Raw genomic sequence first — 20,617 nt, 5'->3', positions numbered from 1 at the left:
AAATTGCCGAGCAGTGGGGTGGTCCCTTCAGTTAGTCATTTGTACTCGTATGACACTTTTACATCTTGGGAACATACTGTACCTATATGTACGTTTTTGGTTTAGGAGTGAGTGTAATATAATATAATAAAAAATAAAATAAAATAAAATAAAATAAAATAAAATAAAATAAAATTAAATTAAATTAAATTAAATTAAATTAAATTAAATTAAATTAAATTAAATTAAATTAAATTAAATGTTTATGGATTTGGGGCAACAAAAAATACATTTAAAAAATATTTTGCATATTCAAACCTTAGATATTTCAATACACAATACAGAAAGAATCTACAGAGCTGATCTATCAAGAGCAAAGAAGGCAGGGGAGTATTATTTTTTTTTCTCTTTACTTTCACTTTCTAATTATGCCATCACTTTAATGTCAGGCGCAGTGGGAGGCAGGAGCCCCAGAGAAGCTGCAGGAACATCTCTAAACCTGGTTGAAATGCATTCGCAGAACTCTCCCTCCACAGCGTCTCTCTCTCTCTCTCTCTCTCTCTGACACAGGGGGCTTGCCCTCTAAATAAACTTTAGAGCTCATATGGTGAGAGAGAAAGAGAGAGAGAGAAAGAGAGAGAGAGAGAGAGAGAGAGAGAGAGAGCAGGGGGAGTGAATGACTCCCGCACGCAAAGCAGAAAAGCGCTGAAAGTGCGAAGATGTTCTTTTTAGATTCCATTTGTCTGCCCTCAAGAGGACGTGCGAGTTTGAACCCACGGTGATCGAACAACCGAGCGAACAACTTTTGCTGATTGCCGATTCGTCCTATCGGGTGCTTGAACGTTTGATGCTCCGTGAAGAGGAGCCCATCGGCGCGCCACCAGCACCAGGACGCACGGCGCGTCTCCATCGGGATACAGGAGAGGGAGTAGAGGCCACATGGAGTTCTCCTCATGGAAATAATATCTTAAGAGTCATTTTGACCAAATGATATTGGTGATTTTTCTTTGGGGGGGGATATTCACCTATGCCTGACGCTTCGTCTTCTTGGTGTTCTTTGCACGCATGAAGATTCCGTGCAGGATGTTACAGTCCAAGGGGCCCAGGCATCATTGGGCCACTGTGCACTTTCACCATCACATATCACCACACTGTTGGGGGGCCCGTTCTGTCTGAGGAGACACCCACCATCCATTCTCTGCCCCTGAAAAAACGTCTTTTGACCCACTTGGTGTTTTTGGTGAACATTGACATTGGCGCCGTCTCACCTTTGGGCTACTATGCAATTACAACTGATCTCCTTTGTTTTGATCATCTTGCACGGCATGGATTACACTGGATGTCAGCAGCACAGCAGCTCCAGGCACCGGCAACACAAACGTGAGTGGGGTCCACACACACACACACACACACAAAAAAGGGGGCGCACATGGTTTAATCCAGATCCTGTACAAAACACATCAAATATGATTCAAATAATAATACATATGTGCCCTGCAACCAGTCCAGGGTGTACTCCGACTCTTGCCGAAAATTAGCTGGGGTAGGCTCCAGCGTACCCCCGCGACCCGAGTGAGGACAAGAGAAAAATGAATGAATTAAAATAAAAACAATAACATCATTCAATTAATTTTTATGAGTAGGAGTAATGTCTTAAAAATAATATAATTATATAATTATAATTATTATTATAATATAAATTATTATTTATTATTTATTATTTATTATTTATTATTTATTATTTATTATTTATTATTTATTATTTATTATTTATTATTTATTATTTATTATTTATTATTTATTATTTATTATTTATTATTTATTATTTATTATTTATTATTACGCGGTAGCCAGGCAACAACATTTCGTTGACAATTTCACTGCTGTGTTATTGTGCAATGACAATAAAGAAAGTCTATGTCTATAAAAACTATTATAAACAACTAATCACTTGTTTAATTTTTATTAATTCAAAAAATATTTTATATTTTTTTTATTAATTAGCTTTTAACTAGTGACTAATTTCACAAGCTCCAAGACCTTCTGATTTGGCTGCATTTCAGTCCTTCAAGCTTCAGAAAAACGCAAAAAAAAAAAAAAATGAATGAAGAGTGACTTACTTGTTGGAGGCTCATGGTGTTCGGTCTCCTGGTTCCAGTCGCTCCCTAGTGGCCACAACCAGGGGGGCCACCCTCGGGGCCGAGCCAGTGACCGTAGACATGCCCTGACTAGTGCTGTCAGTTCAAATAAAGACTGTATACTCAAAACCCTTTCTGGGAAATGATGTTATAAGGCCCGTGTGATCATTATGCAATGTTTTACATCTCTCGCTATACACGTAAAAAAAAGTTTCAAGAATGTGAAAGCTTGATGTTGTTTATGAGTCAAATATTAGAGTCAATGAAAAGAATGCCAGTATGGGCTCCGCTACAACTCAAGAGCAAGTAGTGGAATGTAATCATCTCCCGGGGGTCCAACAATGTGTCTCATCTCTTTAGCCCCCTTCCAGCATGCTGTAAAACAACAATCAATAGTGTATTTTTCCAATTCTTCCTACACCCACTTTATCACTGAGGGGCTCCAGATGTGTTATGTGAATAAGTCTGTTCGAGACGAGCTGATAACTGGGATATTCCATGCATCCCCTGCCAGCGTGGCAGAAACTGCGTCTGATCTACAGTACAATAATAGACCTGGAGTGATGTTTTTATCCCTGCCACCTGTGGCGGAATTTTCTCCCCACACATGTCTCGTTTTCTTTATGTCTCATTATCTTGCCCTGATCTGCTCGGTCCATAATAAAAAAGGACTTTCTGCAACCACCAAAGAGGAAATTTGGGAGGAAAACGCCTCCGGGGTTAACTATGTCCTGTATTAAAAGAGTTTTCAGGGGGCCCTGTGGTTGCATTTGCTTTTGGCAGATCTCTTCATTGCAATTTAGCTCAGCTATTGAGAGCTGAGCCTAGCTTTTCTACAGAATGAACCCCAAGTCTGGAAATTGGTTCAGACATCACCTCAGTCAGAGAATTTCACAAAACCAAAATAAAAACATTTCGGTAAAATGTTAAAAATATTTAGTGTTAGTCACAGCTCATACTTTGGTCAGAGTCCTTCAAGGAATTATATTTGACCATTTAAACTTGAGTCTGAGGGAGCATGTGACGTCTCAAAGCCAATCAGCTACGAAAGACTGAAACGGAAGAAGGTACAGCATCGTTACATACAATGAAACCTTTTAAATCTGTGTCCTTTAAAGGCTTAAAACCAGAGACCAAACTATGACTCAGTGAGAAAAAACGTCATAATTTCATAAAAACTGAAAAATTCCGTGAATATGCTCAGGCAAAATACATAATGAGAAAACTTTAAAATATTTTGTTTTCATTTTAAACTAAACGCAATGGTAGTTTGCATATTTCTAGGGTATTTTATATTTATAAGTGTTAAGTTGCTGTGTGATGAGTTGAATCAATCGCAACCAGACTGTTCAGATGATCCTCAGTTTATGCTCAAAGATCAGCTAGAACTTTATCTGTCCTATCTAGTCTTTCAGAATGAACTGATGCAAGTTCCTGCTCAAAGACTAGCTAGGATCAGAGCAGTCCTACTCCTATCAGGACAGAACTGACTTTGTCCTACCGAGTCCTTAAGCAGGAAGAGTTGAAGACTGCTCGGTTAAGAAGCGAATCATCTTCAAAGACAGTGATTCCCAACCGGGGGGTCCACATACCCCCAATTTCCAAGATGATAAGTAAATATTCTATAGCCATTTCATATTAGGCCAGACAATAAAATGAATAGAATGCAAGGGAGACAATAACATGTGGCATAGTTATTGTCTAGCGGAAACATGGCTGCTAATTAATTCCTACGACCTCTCTGACCACCAACAAACTTTAATTCACCGTCATACAACATCGTGGGCAGCACTGATATCACTGATTTAGTTTCCGTTAGAACACTGCATAGCATAGTTCATAATATATCAGTTTTCTATGCCACTTATCCTCAGTAGGGTTCCCGCTGACTTCAGGCGGGTACACCCAGGACTGGTGGCCGGCCAATGGCAGGGCACATATAGACAGATATAACATCCATTCATACCGATGGACAATTTGGATTACCACCCCGGATTAAACCCACGGGAGAACATCTGAACTCCATACAGAGATCCCCGAAACAGAGAACGGAACCCAGGTCTTCTCGATTTCCTGACTGTGTCGCCAACATGCTCACCACTCATCCATCGTGCGGGGTGTCTGCGCAGATTGTATAGTTCCCAATTACAGATATTGGAATTTGGGGTGAATGAGTACAGACCTCAGAGACACAGAAGGGGTTAAGAGTGACAAATATGTCACTGACCATTCAGTCAACTGTCCACAGCTACTCTGCAGTGACTAAGACCGTGTCCGGTCTGTGCATCCTAATGAGAAGTCATGGTTGTGCTGACATGAGACTGTATCATAAAGGCCTATACCAGGGGTGGGCAAACTTTTTGACTCGCGGGCCGCATTGATATGACAAAATTTACGGGGGGGGGGGCAGACTATATATTTTACACGTAACAGTCCACCTGGTATTATTGTATCTGTAAAATTGTCACGCAATCTGCTATTATTATTTATTATTTATTATTTTATATTTATATTTAAATATTTTAAAAATAATAAAATATTATAATAATTACAATAAAATTAAAATAATAATTATTATATTATTATTATGTAAAATATGCAAATATAACAATAATATTATATATAATTAATATAATAATTAGCATTAATATAATAATTATAATAATCTAATAATAATAATAATTATTATTATTATTATTATGTGCTTGTGTCCCTTTTTTCAGGAGCACTTTGAAAACAACAGACCATGTCAAAAAACGAAATTGATAAAACCATCACAAGGTTGGCTCAGGCCATGATGCCAGGTTGTATGTTGAGTTTAAATGAAATACTTTTGGGCGGGCCGTATTCAAACACTTGGCGGGCCGGATGTGGCCCACGGGCCGTAGTTTGCCCACCCCTGGTCTATACTCATGTGCTATATTTAGCTGTCCATTTATGATTAGTTATATGTGAACATCTCAGTATGTTAGACAACTAAGGTGGTGAGGGCAAAGCCAAATTTCTTCACCTTCAAACATCTGTGATTCCGGGCATGAACGACTGGGCGCTTGGTCAAAGTATGTGGAAAATAGCTACTAAAGTTTTAAAGCGATGTCAATATGCTACAAAGCAACTACCTGATCTGTTTATAGGAGGAAGGCATACCACACGGAACAGGAATGATTGTAAACATTACTGCCAAGATCCGATGCTCCATTGTTTGAAGGATTTGTGTTTGAGGCTCAAACTGGATAGCTGGGGCAGAATAATTAGTCAAAGTATTCGTTTGGATATTTTTACATAAAATTGTATAAAGGTGACGTACCCCCCACTTCGTCCTGTCAGCCAAGTTCTAGTCGGTTTTCGGTGACGAGGACCGTACCACAGACGTCAAACATAGGTTGGTATTGGAGGTATTGGGATGTTTCACTAAGGCAGATCATACAGTATTTTTATACACAGCTCGAGTATGTATGTATGAGCTGTAAATAAAGTCAATAATACAATACGGTGTTTGTGAATAGCACAACTGTAAAATATAAAAATAACAATCACAATAAGAGGCGCTGTGGAGAAATGGGAGGAATGGTTTTGATCATAGTTTGTGTTTTTGTCGCTCCGTTGGTTAACAGGATTCTACACAACTGTCACACAATCTCCATGAAATGAGTTCAGGGCTGAGGCAAAGAAGAACCTATTATATAATAATTCATATCCAGATAAAGATGCTTATTGAAAAATGTATATTATATTTTTGGCATATAGATACTGAATCTTCTGGATACCACGATTAACAATTTGTGATATTGAGTTAGACTACGAGATCCATGTGTTTTGCTCCTGTGTGGCACATTCATTGCCAGCTATGCCTCATTGTTGTCAGAGCATACACTACCGATTGCAGAAACTGCTGTTCAAAACACAAATGTGTTTTTTTTCCAAGCTTTATGTTTACAATAAGTTCAATTCTCTGTATGGAGTTTGCATGTTCTCCCAAAGCAAGTGGGGGGGGGGGTCTCCAGGTACTCCGGTTTCCTCCCACATTCCAAAAACATGCTAGGTTAATTAGCCACTCCAAATTGTCCATAGGTATGAATGTGAGTGTGAATGGTCGTTTGTCTATATGTGCCCTGTGATTGGCTGGCTGGCCACCAGTCCAGGGTGTACCCCGCCTCTCGCCCGAAGACAGCTGGGATAGGCTCCAGCACCCCCGCAACCCTCATGAGGAAAAGCGGTAGAAAATGAATGAATGAATGAATCTGAATTTCTATTGAACTTCTGGTAAATACAGTGGCCGCCCTTTAAAATATTACAGCCCTGTTTTCACTTCCACACTTTTTAAAAATGCAGTCACACACTTTATACATTGCATGCTACCAAGCTCCATTTCTTTATTTTAAACTGAGTGGGCAAGAAGGACAAAGTAAGAAGTCAAAGATGTACCACTTCCGCACACAATGGGAGGGGGAATTTAATTTATTTTCCCTCTGTGTCTCATGGAACTCATCATTCCATCAGTCTTTGAATGCATCCCCGCGGCCCTCGTGAGGATAAGGATGGATTTTGACATCACAAACACTTTGACAAGTCCACCCCTCATCCTACCATCACACATTAAAAATTCAGTGATAAAGTTGGCATCGCTGGCCGCTATTCCAGGACTACATCCCGCTTTTTTAATTATACCAACATTAATATGAAATTAATCTGTACAATAATAATACTCTTGTCAACAGAGCTCTCTGGTGTGACTTCAGGGTGCCAGCAGGGTGGCTGTCTGACCTGCTCCGACTACAATGGCTGCCTTTCCTGCAAGCCACGCTTCTTCATGCATTTGGAGAGGATTGGGATGAAGCAGATCGGGGTGTGCATGACTTCCTGTCCGCCGGGCTTTTACGGCACACGGTCGCCAGAAAGAAACACCTGCATGAGTAAGCTATTGCTTGTTTTAAATGAAGGCACGACATAAAGTATCTGAGCAGTAAAGCATTTTGGTGGACCATTAATCCATACCTGCATTTGCAAGTTATTTACGATACAATGTTTACATTTACAGCAGTATACGAAATTAGAACAACATTTGTTGCTGTAAAAATCATGCGTCCGATGCGTGCAATATCTGCAGCCCCAGTGGGATTCGTCCACACGGACACACACATAGTGACGCGGTGTATATTTAACACAGCAGAAACACACAATGATTTGTCCCATTTAAATAAACATTGCTGGTGGCTCTGTGTCTCTGTGTCAAGAGTGCTGGTCTGAGTGCGATTCCTGCTTCAACAAGAACTTCTGCACGCGCTGCCGGACGGGGTTCTACCTTCACCTGGGCAAGTGCCAGGAGATCTGCCCTGAGGGGCTAGTTCGCAGCGATACACAAAGGGAGTGTGTTCCAAGTGAGTACTCGCCTTATCGGTCAAGAACGGTAGCTCTTTTTTTGGCAATAGCCGATCACAAGCTATCAGGACAAGCTTGTCAATCTACTAGATCACATCATTATATATATAACAGTATGACCATTAAACAGTCTGACTCATATTTTAAAGAACACTAAACTCATCACACAGCACTTAACACTCAAAAGGCTGAGAAATGTACAAATATGTAGCAATACAAGTATTCCCGCGATGCATTTAATCTGAGCAGCGCATTCATTGATGCCTGTGAGTGCACTGCAGTGACTTCAGCCTCCCTCTGGCCTTTGGGCTCCTCTGGTTCCCTCCAGTGGACAGAAGCTGCATTACAGTGCCATCAATTTTCTACGCCGCTTAACTGATACATAATGAGAAAACTTTAAAATATTTTGTTTTCATTTTAAATTAAACGCAATGGTAGTTTGCATATTTGTAGGGTATTTTTTATTCATAAGTGTTAAGTTGCTGTGTGATGAGTTGAATCAATCACAACCAGACTGTTCAGATGGGCCTCAGTTTATGCTCAAAGATCAGCTAGAACTTCATCTGTCCCATCTAGTCTTTCAGAATATAAGTGTTAAGTTGCTGTGTGATGAGTTTAGTATTCTTTGTAAGACGATACCGCGAGTCAGACTGTTATACCGAGTAATGACTTCCTGCAATTTCCAATTTTCCCTTGAGAACTCATGATTGAACCCTGCCAAATAAAGGGCTGCCTAGTCCTCATGGACCAATCTTAGTGCAAATGTTGATTAGAGATCAGAGGAGAATGTCAACATCAAGCCACCAGGAGGGTTTGGAGATGGGGGGGGGCGTGGGTCATACATTTTCTTTGGGTCTGAATTATGTGTGAATTTTCGCCATTTGCTGATGGTCCCGGAGCGTATCCTCAGAAAAAAGTCGGAATCTACTGTAATAGAAAAAAAGTGTCATTGGACAAGAATGATTCTTCCCAGCATGCAAAACGTAGAATGGTGCAAAAACAATTCAATGAATTCATTAACCCTTCATATTTGCAGAGTGCCCTGCAGAGTGTGAGCTATGCGTAAACAGCGAGATATGTACACGGTGCCGGCCGGGCCTGTACCTGCTCAATGGGAGATGTCATCATGTTTGTCCAGAGGACTATGAACCCAATGACAAACTCATGCAGTGTGTGCCGCAAGGTCAGTCAGTCCAGTGTTTGCATGGACGGCATGAGAAATTGCAAATAAATCATACAAATGACATTACATTACATTCATATTAGTTATGACTATGAAACAGAACTATTTTCCACACTGGACGCTCCTGGATGAGTACTTTATAATGTGCAAATCCGTGCTAGAACTTTACTGTTCAATCATGACACACATCCTTCAATGCGTTCCGTTGCATGCTACCTACTTGACGTGTTTCTGCTGATACCTGGTAGTAGTATCTGCTACCAGGTACAAAATCTAGTATCTACTGCTATGCCAATATGGTTGACGTATGTGAATACGTATGTCACTAACTTTTGAGTATACATGTGTAGAAATGCTAACAATGCTAACACAGAGCAACATTTCAGCTTTTATTTCCAGGTATTTATATCTGGCTCGGATGCACAACCATTTTTCATGTGAGCAAAGTTTGGCAACATGTCAATCAATCAGATTGGGTAAAATTTTGCCTGTTTAGAGGTGAAAACAACATGAAAACTTCTGCTTCTTGTGTTTGTTGTGAATTTGGATAAGAATGCCATATACCAAATAGAATAATTAGCACGTATCATCATCAGCAAAAAAAACAGCAAAATGTCGTACTGTTGGACTACAACTACAAAATAATTATTCTTATTTTCATTTTAGTGCACTGCGAGGTGGCTGAGTGGAGCGAGTGGAGTCCCTGCTCCCGGTCCGGTAGAACCTGTGGCTTCAAGCGGGGCCAAGAGACTCGCACGCGCCAAGTCCAGCAGTACCCGTCGCCTTTTGGGAGACCGTGTCCTGAGATCTCTGAAATCAAAGAGTGCCTGGTTAAGAGGAGAAAATGCTTAGGTAAGCAAATACGATATGAATATGAGGCAGAACGCGAGAACGAGAGGAAGAACCATCGATTTATATACTTGCCTGTGCACCATCGTGGAAAATGACATTTTTTTTCCATATTTTTGCAAAGATTTTGGCTCTCAAGGCTGTGGTCTTCAACAGCCTTTTCCAGTTTTAGGATTGTTTTCACTAAATTATTTACTCCAAAAAAATTGCTATAACATTTAGTAGATCTAACTAGAACCTCCCGACCATCCAACCATCCAAAATGTAAATTCTTGCCATTTTTCCACCGGGCTTGACATTTGATCAGGGGTGCACATCCAGTATTAAAACGTCAAAAGTAAACTGCTCTCTTGTAGTTGTTGCTGCTGACCTGGCGCGCATTTTTTTGGGCCTGGAATTGGGGCGCACGGCCAAGTTTGTCCTCTCTATGAAGTCCAGACCTCGCTGCTTGTACAATCAGAGCTAGTCCTTCTTCCGTTCAGGACTAGGACTGTTTACTCAAAGGATTGTCTTTGTGGTTGGAGGGAGGACAGTGAAGGGGGGGTGGCACACATGAGAGATGTTGCAATGGGGATGTTGTGTGATTCCCACGAGATCTCGCTGCGTTTTTAAACAGTAGGATTCCCTACCTTGTGAATACGGAATTCTGTGGGAGAAAATGCCGTTTGTATATTAATCCCCAATCATCGATGGCTACTTTGTGTTGGGTGTCACCCGGGTTACAAAGGTGCTTGGTGGCTACAGCTGGTTGTTTTTTAGTCTGAGCTCCGTAGTGTTAAATGACAGATCGCAGACCGCCGAGATCCAGCCCCCCCTGGGGCCTCACATTTACAGAACAAACACGTGTGTGTGTGTGTGTGTGTGTGTGATGCTGCAAAAAAAGGAGTTCATTCTGGAGCAGAAACAGCCAGCCCAACATCAACATCCTCCCCCAGGGAGGCACGCGGCGACCAGGGGATCAGTATTGGTTTATCCCCACAGCTGCCAATAGACACACACACACACCAACACACAATTTCAGATAACCCCTGCACATTTCAAGCATGTGAGACAACTTATTACTGGCACGCTCAAACCACCGTTGTATCGCTAAAATAACAACACAGCCGTCACTCACAGTGATAACTCGTGAAGAGTCAACCGGGTGATTTGTAATACGGACTGCGACATGTGGACTCTGTCGCCCCCCCCGTTCCTCGCTCGCCATCCTCAACCCCTGCACACACTCCCTGCCACACCAAAGAAAACAGAGACCCCCGTGTAAGCTCCCTGCTAATGCTGCCTGTCAGCTGAATCGGGCATGGAACTTTATTGTGGCTCATGGATGTTGTACTTTGGATGTTTCTTACATATGCGATCTGCATTTTAGGACGATAACGACATAGACTACCGCTCAAAAGTTTGGGATCATTTGCAAATTTGTTTGTTTTCCAAAGAAAAACACATTTTCCTGCATTTCACAAACATTTTTATCTTAAATTTATCTTAATTTTTTAAATTTCTTACCATGCTGTTAACTACTCCCAGCACAAACTGGGTCTAACAAGGACATAAAAACGATGCACAACTGCGCAAGAAGACAAATATCTAAGTGTGTAGTTTAAGACAAAGACATAGACTACCACTCAAAAGTTTGGGATAACTTGCAAATTTCTTTGTTTTACAAAGAAAAACAAATTTTCCTGCATTTCACAAACATTTTGATCTTAAATTTATCTTGAATTTTAAAATTTCTTACCATGCTGTTAACTACTCCCAGCAGAAACTAGGTCTAACAAGGACATAAAAATGACGCACAACTGTGCAAGAAGACAAATAAGAGTGTGTAGTTTAAGACAAAGACATAGACTACCGCTCAAAAGTTTGGGATAACTTGCAAATTTCTTTGTTTTACAAAAAAAAAAGAAAAATTCCTGCATTTCACAAACATTTTTATCTTAAATTTATCTTAATTTTTTTAAATTTCTTACCATGCTGTTAACTACCCCCAGCACAAACTGGGTCTAACAAGGACATAAAAATGATGCACAACTGTGCAAGAAGATTAATATCTGAGAGTGTGTAGTTTAAGACAAAGACATAGACTGCCGCTCAAAAGTTTGGGATAACTTGCAAATTTCTTTGTTTTACAAAGAAAAACAAATTTTCCTGCATTTCACAAATATTTGTATCCATTTCACAAACAATAAAAATGAATCAGATGATTTCCAAAGAAGGATGTATATTTTTGCATAGAGGCCTACTATCAACAACTGTCAGTCCTCTGCATCAATCTCCTGGTATGGCTGCTAATCCAAGTTCATCATTTTATAAGGCTAATAGATGATTCGAAAACCAGTCTAAAACTCTAAACTAAAACTAAAATTTCTTACCATGCTGTTAACTACTCCCTTCAGAGAGCAGCACAAACTGGGTCTAACAAGGACATAAAAACGATGCACAACTGTGCAAGAAGACAAATATCTAAGAGTGTGTAGTTTAAGACAAAGACATAGACTACCGCTCAAAAGTTTGGGATCACTTGCAAATGTCTTTGTTTTCCAAAGAAAAAACAATTTTCCTGCATTTCACAAACATTTTTATCCATTTCACAAACAATAAAAATGAATCAGATGATTTTCAAAGAAGGATGTACATTTTTGCATAGAGGCCTACTATGGTAATGGTAATGGTTTTATTTCATTTGAACATGCATCAGATTACAATTGAGTGCGTCCCATAATCAGTTATTAAAAGTTCTTAAAAGCTTCTTCTTAAAAGCTTATTAAATCCTACCCCTCCATCTGGTACTTTTACTATCAGTAACTATTACATTTGTTCACTTCCTGCTTTCCTAATATAGTTCAAGTCAACAACTGTCAGTCCTCTGCATCAATCTCCTGGTATGGCTGCTAATCATGGCTGTTCATCATTTTATAAGGCTAATAGATTGTTAGAAAAGCCATCTAAAAAAAATCTAAACTAAAACTAAAATCTCTTCCCACGCTGTTAACTACTCCCTTCAGAGAGCAGCACAAAGTGGGTCTAACAAGGACATAAAAACGATGCACAAATATCTGAGAGTGTGTAGTTTAAAGTCGTCACCTGGCAGCTGCACTAAATAGTACTAATAGTACTAATAGTAGTAATAATACCCGTCAAACACCAGTGTCAGTATCAACAGTGAAGCGGCGACTTCAGGATGCTGGACTTCATGGCAGGATTGCCAAGAAAAAGTCAAATCTCAGACTGGCCAAAAACATTTCCAAGTGATCCCAAACTTTTGAGTTTGTTTTTAAAAATGTCCATAATGCTTTTGGCTCTCGATGTAGATCTCTTCTAGTAAGCCAATTTAATTAGCTATTGTTGTTTTGTCCGCTTTTTATTCAAGTATGATAGCGAGTGATCAGGAGTCAACTGTTCAAAATCAACGAAAGGCTCACTGAAGGCTTACTAAAAATATTACAAATGATTTTAAAAGATGCTTGTATGTTGTGACATAAAGAAAGTACCGTGTTTATCTCTGCTCGCTGGCGTGATTACCCAGTAGCCTTTGCTCTTAGAGGATCTGCGGTGAATGGGTCCTAATGATCTGTTTTGCCGCATTGTTTACGTTCTGCACACGCTAGGGGGTCAGTGTTCTGACCTCGGAGAGACCTCGGTAATCCTCCAGCAGCCCTTAGACACTGATACATCCTCCTTCTCCACTCCACTTTCTCAATTTGTGTTCTCCTCCCCCTCAAATCGCGTTACGCCTCCGCATCCTCCAGTAATGTCGTATCTTCATCTTGTTTCACCGTGCTGCTTCTACAGTTGGTTTGAATTTGTCTTGGATTAGGTGGGGGGGGGGGGGGTTGCAGAATCATGAGCACCTCAATGAAAAACAGTCAGAAGTGTAGGAAACCACCAGTCAGCTGAGCTTCTCAGTTGGGAGTACACAGCAATGGGGAGAGTAGTAGAAATAGAAGGCAGTACAAGAGCAATGCTGGTACACAGTACAATACTGTAAAGAACAACTTTAAAACAAGTATTTATACTGTGCCAAAGTCTAACATACTAACAAAAAACAACATAAAAATTAACAGTCAACAGTTCTTGGTTGGTACGACCTCGTTTTATACTGAGCATGACTTCAGGGTACCAATTTTGATGATGATCTGACCTACTGGATCTGAGTTATTGACATTTTTCTTCATCAGACCGACCATCAAACTTTGTCACCGTGCCCTGCCGACATCCTAGCTAAAGCTAAAACAAAATTCATTCGAATTTGAGCTGTGATTTTTTTATTTAGGATCATTTTGTCAGAATCCCTATCGGAGCACAAGCCCTGGTTTTTGCTCAAAATGACCATTCCAAACAAAATTAGCCAACTTCCTGTTCATTTTTGAACATGGGTTCTTGAGACTTTTATGTGCGTCCTGTTATGACAGACATCCCCACCAAAGTTTGTGACTATTCGTCAAACTGGTGGCAGGGGTTTTTTTTTTTTTTCAAAATAAATACAGGTCGCCGCAGAGTGAGTTTTGGCATAATATTCATATTCTTACCAAAGAATGGGTTGTTTTAATGCACTTTAATGGACTACAAATACAACTAGATTAAACTGGATAGTCTTAATTTACCGAGTTAATAATGCTTCACACTGATTAATAAAATTATGTATTATTTTAGTTCTATTATTTTAGTTCTCGTACTTCGGTACGAGGTACATTATTTAAAAAAACAAACAAAAAAACAAACAAAAAAAACTTAAAATGTATTATGGAAAGCAGGAAGTGAACAAATGTAACAGTTAGTGATTGTAAAAGTACCAGATGGAGGGGTAGGATTTAATAAGCTGTGCTTCTTCCTACTCCTTTTGGACATATGGAACTGGGAACTGATTATGGGATGCACTCAATTGTAATCTGATGCATGTTCAAATTAAATAAGACCATTACCATTACAATTACCATTACCATTACCATTACCATTACCATTACCATTACCATTACCATTACCATTACCATTACCAAAGTCAGTGGGACCCCACGTCTTACTGGTCTAGTCTACAAAAGGACTGGTCTTAGGATTCTTTATGACAAATTGACCACTATCTATTGGTCTAAATAGAGCCCATTGTCAAGTAGTCCAAGTAGTCCAAGTAGTACTCCAAAATGCCTTCCAGTTGGATGTGGTCGACTGTCCTCTTTAGAGGAACAAGAGAGAAAGTTGGCTCTGCCTGGGTGTTATCCACAGCTCAAGATTGGGAATGTTTACATAGACTTCCTCATCCGCTGCCATCTCTCTCAAGTTAATGCGGCCTAATTTGTCCTTCGATCGACCTGCTGTTCACCCCTCTGTATCTCTGTAGCCGGAGAGACTGTGTGCCTGCCCCCTTTAACCTTTTCACTCCAAACACACACACACAACATGACCACGCCGTTTCATGCAACTAAATCAACCGGACGCGATTTCGGAAACATCTAGAACGCATAGCCGAGTTCTGTTAAATACAAAATACATGTTTGGTGATAAACGTGCTTCTTGGACATTTATGTCTTTTAGTTACAGATCTTGTATTGGATATGGGGAGCTTATGTACCTGTACCTGTGTACACATGCTATACTGTACTTTTAAACTAACCAGGACACACACACACACACACACACACTGTACTTCATCATGACATTCTGGCAGTCTTGGAGCAGCCATTCCACTTTAATCCCACCATGGCTCCCGCCAAAATCTCTATGGACGTCAGAATGCCTGCCACAGAGGCCATGTCACCAATAATACACAGTGTGTATGCGTGTGTGTATGTATGTGTGTGTGTGTGTATGTATGTATGTGTGTAAGGCACATACAGTATATAAGAACACTTCTACTTAATCATTCATATTGTACTTCATGTAATTATTGGGGTTATTTAACTTGTTTTTAGTGGCGTCATTAGGTCTATTTTAGGGGGACTTTAGCCCCCCTTAAATGTTCTTAAGGCCCCCTAAATAATTTTATATATATTATTGATTTTCTTTTGATTTTTTATTGATTTTTTTATTGATTTTTTTTTACAAAAAAAATCTCACAAATTTCATATAATAGGGCAAAACCAGGCTAATAAGCAAGCCAGAAGAATAGTGATGATAGTAATAATAATAGACTAATTAATTAATTATTATATCATTGATCACTGTCCAGCGGTTTTGCAGTGTAGATTGTGTGTACTTGTGTACATTTAATGGTGGCCTAAAACAATTTAGTATCTTTACTAAATCTGTCCAAAAGTGAGAAAGTTATATCCCGATTCTTGTTCATTATTTGTTTTTTGGATTTTTTTGAATGTCTACTACATTCATTCATATCTTGTGCATCTCCAGGGGGGCTAAGCCCCCCGTGTCTTCAGAACCTAGTGACGCCCCTGCTTGTATTTATTAGTTGTTGAAACCTGACAAGATTTCTTGCTCACTCCTGGGCCTGGGATTGTAATAAATAATAATTAATTACACAATAAATTAAAATGAACGAGTGAGCCCTTTAGTCTGTCTTTGTCTATGTGGGTGGAGGCGGGGACAGTAGCATACACACAGAGTACGGAAGACCTCAATACCTCAGAATATTTTGGCTTTCGGTGAGAGGTGGAGATCTCCCACTATTGAGGTTTTACCGTACGATATATCTTCCATGACTTACAGCCGATGGAGCCGTTTAACCACGGCCAGTTCAGAATAGCGGTAGAACGTTGTATTGCATCATCGGCTCGCTCCACAGTCTTGCCAGCGCGACTTATTAAAACCTGGCTACGAGGAACGTGCTGAGTGTCTGTCGACCCCCAAAAAGGTGTGTCACCGGAGGCCCATTACACACTTGTCCGAACACAGTTTATAACAAGCTCATCAGAAACAGTTTCCTACAAAGCAAATGCATGTTGGTTTTGATAAACACTCTCCTAATCATCTCAACCTGGCATGGATTAGGTTTCTCCTCCGGCTCCACAAAAAGCCTACAGTATGACTAATCCAGCCAACTTGTAAATAGTTATGGTGTCAGGAGAGGAAAAACAATGAGAGCGAAGGGGACTTCCTGTGTTTATAGAGGACCGGGGGCAGACCCTCAATGAGTCAGTGCACCCGATTACAGTGCTTCCATCCATGCGTCTATCCATCCATCCTTGCACTCGTGTATCTTACTTTATACTGTCATAGAAATACATTAGAATGGAATCACATTCATCATTGTTGCAAAACAGTTAAAAATATTTTTTTTAAAAAGATACTAAGGAACGTCAAACTGCTCTGAGCTCATAATATTCCGCTAAAAGTGTTAACAGTGAGTAAAGAACCGGCAACTGTGTATCATTAGTACAAGGTATGGCATGGAAATACCACATGATTATGTAATTGTACCCCAGCATCACTGCACAACGTACTTTAAATTATAATAATTATTATTTAAAAATAACGCACCTTAACAAATATACTAATTTTATTGACGCTGTATTGAGTGGTATTTGTAAAAAATAAAAATAAAAATAAAAATAAAAATAAAAATAAAAATAAAAATAAAAATAAAAATAAAAATAAAAATAAAAATAAAAATAAAAATAAAAATAAAAATAAAAATAAAAATAAAAATAAAAATAAAAATAAAAATAAAAATAAAAATAAAAATAAAAATAAAAATAAAAATAAAAATAAAAATAAAATATTATTTTAGTTCTTGTATTTCAGTACGAGGTACATTATTTAAAAAAAACAAAAAAAAAACTTAAACTGTATTATGGAAAGCAGGAAGTGAACAAATGTAACAGTTACTGATTGTAAAAGTACCAGATGGAGGGGTAGGATTTAATAAGCTTTGCTTCTTCCTACTCCTTTTGGACATGTGGAACTGGGAACTGATTATGGGATGCACTCAATTGTAATCTGATGCATGTTCAAATGAAATAAAACCATTACCATTACCATTACCATTACCAATATGTAATCACCTTGTCGCAGCTCATTTTTTAATTGGCCCTTGGAATAATACGCAGGTAGCCCGTGTTGCTAGCTTGAGGGTGTGATGGACGCCTCGAAGCAGGGGTCACGAGGTGAGCTCTCCCCGGTCCAGCAAGAGGACAAAGCTGATTAATGAGCAGGCGGAAAGGAGTGGATGTGCGTAGGGGGTCAAACATAGCGGACAAGGGGGAGACAGAGAGAAATCTCATTCTGTCTCTCCCTTTATCTCCCTTTCGCGCTCTTCCCCGCGTACGCCGTGCCTACTGCCGACTTCAGCAGTTTCACAATCCCCCAAAGCGGCCCGGCAGGCAGTGCTGCTCCATGCCGCTCACACATGAACAGCGGCAGCACAACAACAGGAAAAAGGGCCTCTGTGTTCGCTCGCAGGTCCTGTCTCCAAGCTCCCTGAGGGTGGATCTTGTTATTATCACCAAGAACTGTAGCTCAAGCAGAGATAAACTTTCAGCATACCAAAACTCTTGGTATTGTTTATGATATGTTGCAAGAACAGATACTTGGAGTGGTTTATTTAAAGGTTTTCTATTTTGGACAATGGTCTGCTCATCCCCACTGGGGCGGGGGGGCAGCAACAGCTGATGAGTGCCGGCGAGGGAATTGATGTTGTTAAACACTGACATCTAGTGGCTAAATGTAGAATGACGTGAAAGTGCCTTCTATATTATTGGTAAGCTTTTTTATGTTTTTATAGTCGCACACGTGCATATTTTGTATTGTATATGAAAAGCTACACCTACACAATCTAATGAGATCCAAAATCATTAGCTTGGATAGGTATTAACTATATTAGAATAATATTTACGTTACAATAATATTTCACAGTTCCACATGTCCAAAAGGAGTAGGAAGAAGCAAATCTTATTAAATGCTACCCCTCCATCTGGTACTTTTACAATCAGTAACTGTTACATTTGTTCACTTCCTGCTTTCCATAATACATTTTAAGGTTTTTTTTGTTTGTTTTCTTGTTTTTTTATAATAATGTACCTCGTACCGAAGTACGAGAACTAAAATAATTAAATTTTTTATTTTTATTTTTATTTTTATTTTTATTTTTATTTTTATTTTTATTTTTATTTTTATTTTTATTTTTATTTTTATTTTTATTTTTATTTTTATTTTTATTTTTATTTTTATTTTTATTAAATAATAATAATAAATAATAATAATATACCTCGTACCGAAGTATAAGAACTAAAATAATAGAACTAAAATAATACATAATTGCATTAATCAGTGTGAAGCATTATTAACTCGGTAAATTAAGACTATCCAGTTTAATCTAGTTGTATTTGTAGTCCATTAAAGTGCATTAAAACAACCCATGGACCAAAGCGAGCATCATAAATAAAAGACATAATAACTACAAAGCACAGAAACTCCCAAAAAACAATAAATAATAACATCTGAAACAGCTAAAATATGGCTAAAAAATGTTGCCGGCGAGTCCAGATGACCTGAAGTGTGAACACTGGAATTCAGTTTGAATACTCTTAACTGCAGAAAGCCAAAGAACATGAAGATACGGACAAGTTCAACTTATTTGGAAACCCGCTAAGAACCCTTAGTTTAAAAACTTTTTAATATTAAATACATTCCAATAATACTGGAAATGTATTTAGTGGTAATTTGGGGGATTTTTTTGAAAATGTGTTCTTCTTTATGTTACTCAAGCTGCCTCACGCGTCGATGTGTCAAAGGCATACCCATAACTTTGATTTGCTCTTTCACCAGGAGAACCCAGGAAGAAGAAAAATCGCAACAACAACCGCAAAGACAACCAAGAGGTGCGAAGTAAGAAGAGACAACAGCGAGAGCGAGCCCGAGACGCGGGGGAGCGTGAAGATAGCAGGAACAAAACAGAGCACAGACATCGCCGAGGTCACGACCCGGACTCCGTCTCCCCCGAGGAGGGCCTCGTACAGTAGCTCTGTGGACACGTTTGAAGTCTAACACCTCCCCCCGAACCCTTCCTGTCTCCTGTTACACGCACCCACTGTCCATCCCTCTCAAGTCCTCCCCGTGGGGGGTGTCGCTGCTACCGGTACGATTTGAATAAACTCTTTATGCACAAGTGGGATACGGGCACAAGGGGCCTAAAAAGGCTTAGGCCGCTTTGGACTTTAAAGTGTTTTATTTTCTGTGTAGCTACTATTTCTTCACTTCCACCACTGACTCTTGTGTCTCCTTTAAAAAAAAAAAAAAAAAAGGAAAGAGACGCTGCTGAGACTGCTGCTGGTACTAACGAACAAGAGAAATGTCAGTGTGGCGTAGCAGTAAGCAGCCGAGGCGACGCTTCCTGCTTGTTGATATTATTTAATAGAGCCGTGGTACAACGTTGCGCTCTTGGATTTTGAATGTAGATTTTGCAACATTATGTAGAACTTGTTTATTCTTGTTCATGATTTTAGAAGCATCTACTTTATTTTATTTGGTGCCGAATTCATAAAGACAAAAAAATTAATAAAAAAAAAAAAAAAAAGAGGGTTTGATCTTGCCAACTTGTGACAACTTTACTGTTTCACTGTAAAAGTGACCCGTGTATATCTATCATGCTCCACCAAAGAATCCACTCGGTCACATTAAGACCACATGCTCTGATCCGGAAGGATAAATCCAATACATCAAGCACAATATTTTTATTTTTGTGTGAATGGTGAAACTGCTCAACAAAGCATCCAAACACATGTATGTCAAATAAAACTATATTGGATTTGTAGCTTCTTTGTCTCGCATCTCATTACATATTCTGGGAGATAATCATGTGACACAATCCACTGTCGTGATTGGTTAAATGGATAGAGTTTCTTCTAAGATTAAAAAATTATATTTATGGAAAATAAGCCATTTTTTTGTTAAGCATTGGGATTATTCTGTCTTTGTAGTATATATTTAGAGTTGGTATTAATAAGAAATGGCCATAGAACAATCCCTGATTAAAGGGAAGTGGTCAAAAACTATTTTCACGTATCATATTTATTGTATTAAAAGCAAAATGATTAATATCTTGGCTATTGTGGGGACATTTGAGTTGGATATGATCAAGGAACATTGAAATAGTTTCATTATTGTGTTAGATACAGTATTCATAGAACTGATTTGTCATTTA

The 20,617-nt window shown here is 39.1% G+C and overlaps 1 protein-coding gene across 2 annotated transcripts; it reads left to right on the top strand.

Annotated features, from left to right (window-relative positions):
* The first annotated feature begins 678 nt into the window (after positions 1 to 678).
* On the top strand, positions 679 to 20,546 carry rspo3 (R-spondin 3). Of its 2 annotated transcripts, none has more exons than XM_058054024.1 (6): positions 679 to 1,359; positions 6,857 to 7,030; positions 7,352 to 7,495; positions 8,533 to 8,679; positions 9,346 to 9,531; positions 19,243 to 20,546. In XM_058054024.1, the coding sequence occupies exons 1-6, from the start codon at positions 1,260 to 1,262 to the stop codon at positions 19,434 to 19,436; spliced, it is 945 nt and encodes a 314-aa protein (XP_057910007.1). In that variant the 5' UTR covers positions 679 to 1,259; the 3' UTR covers positions 19,437 to 20,546. The 2 variants fall into 2 exon arrangements, with proteins under 2 accessions (XP_057910007.1, XP_057910005.1); XM_058054022.1 differs by having other exon boundaries at positions 6,836 to 7,030; positions 19,243 to 20,545.
* The last annotated feature ends 71 nt before the right edge of the window (positions 20,547 to 20,617 follow it).

Source organism: Doryrhamphus excisus, chromosome 17 (assembly GCF_030265055.1).
Source record: "Doryrhamphus excisus isolate RoL2022-K1 chromosome 17, RoL_Dexc_1.0, whole genome shotgun sequence".
Classification (NCBI taxonomy): Eukaryota; Metazoa; Chordata; class Actinopteri; order Syngnathiformes; family Syngnathidae; genus Doryrhamphus; species Doryrhamphus excisus.
Note: the sequence above shows the minus strand (reverse complement) of the source record. Positions and strands in the feature narration are given on the sequence as shown.

Excerpts from the sequence above, each read along its gene's own strand:
- rspo3 (XM_058054022.1), top strand. The coding sequence starts at position 1,260 with ATGCAATTACAACTGATCTCCTTTGTTTTGATCATCTTGCACGGCATG. Across the intron at positions 1,360-6,835 it reads CAGGCACCGGCAACACAAAC|AGCTCTCTGGTGTGACTTCA; the intron begins GTGAGTGGGGTC and ends TCTTGTCAACAG. Across the intron at positions 7,496-8,532 it reads ACAAAGGGAGTGTGTTCCAA|AGTGCCCTGCAGAGTGTGAG; the intron begins GTGAGTACTCGC and ends TCATATTTGCAG.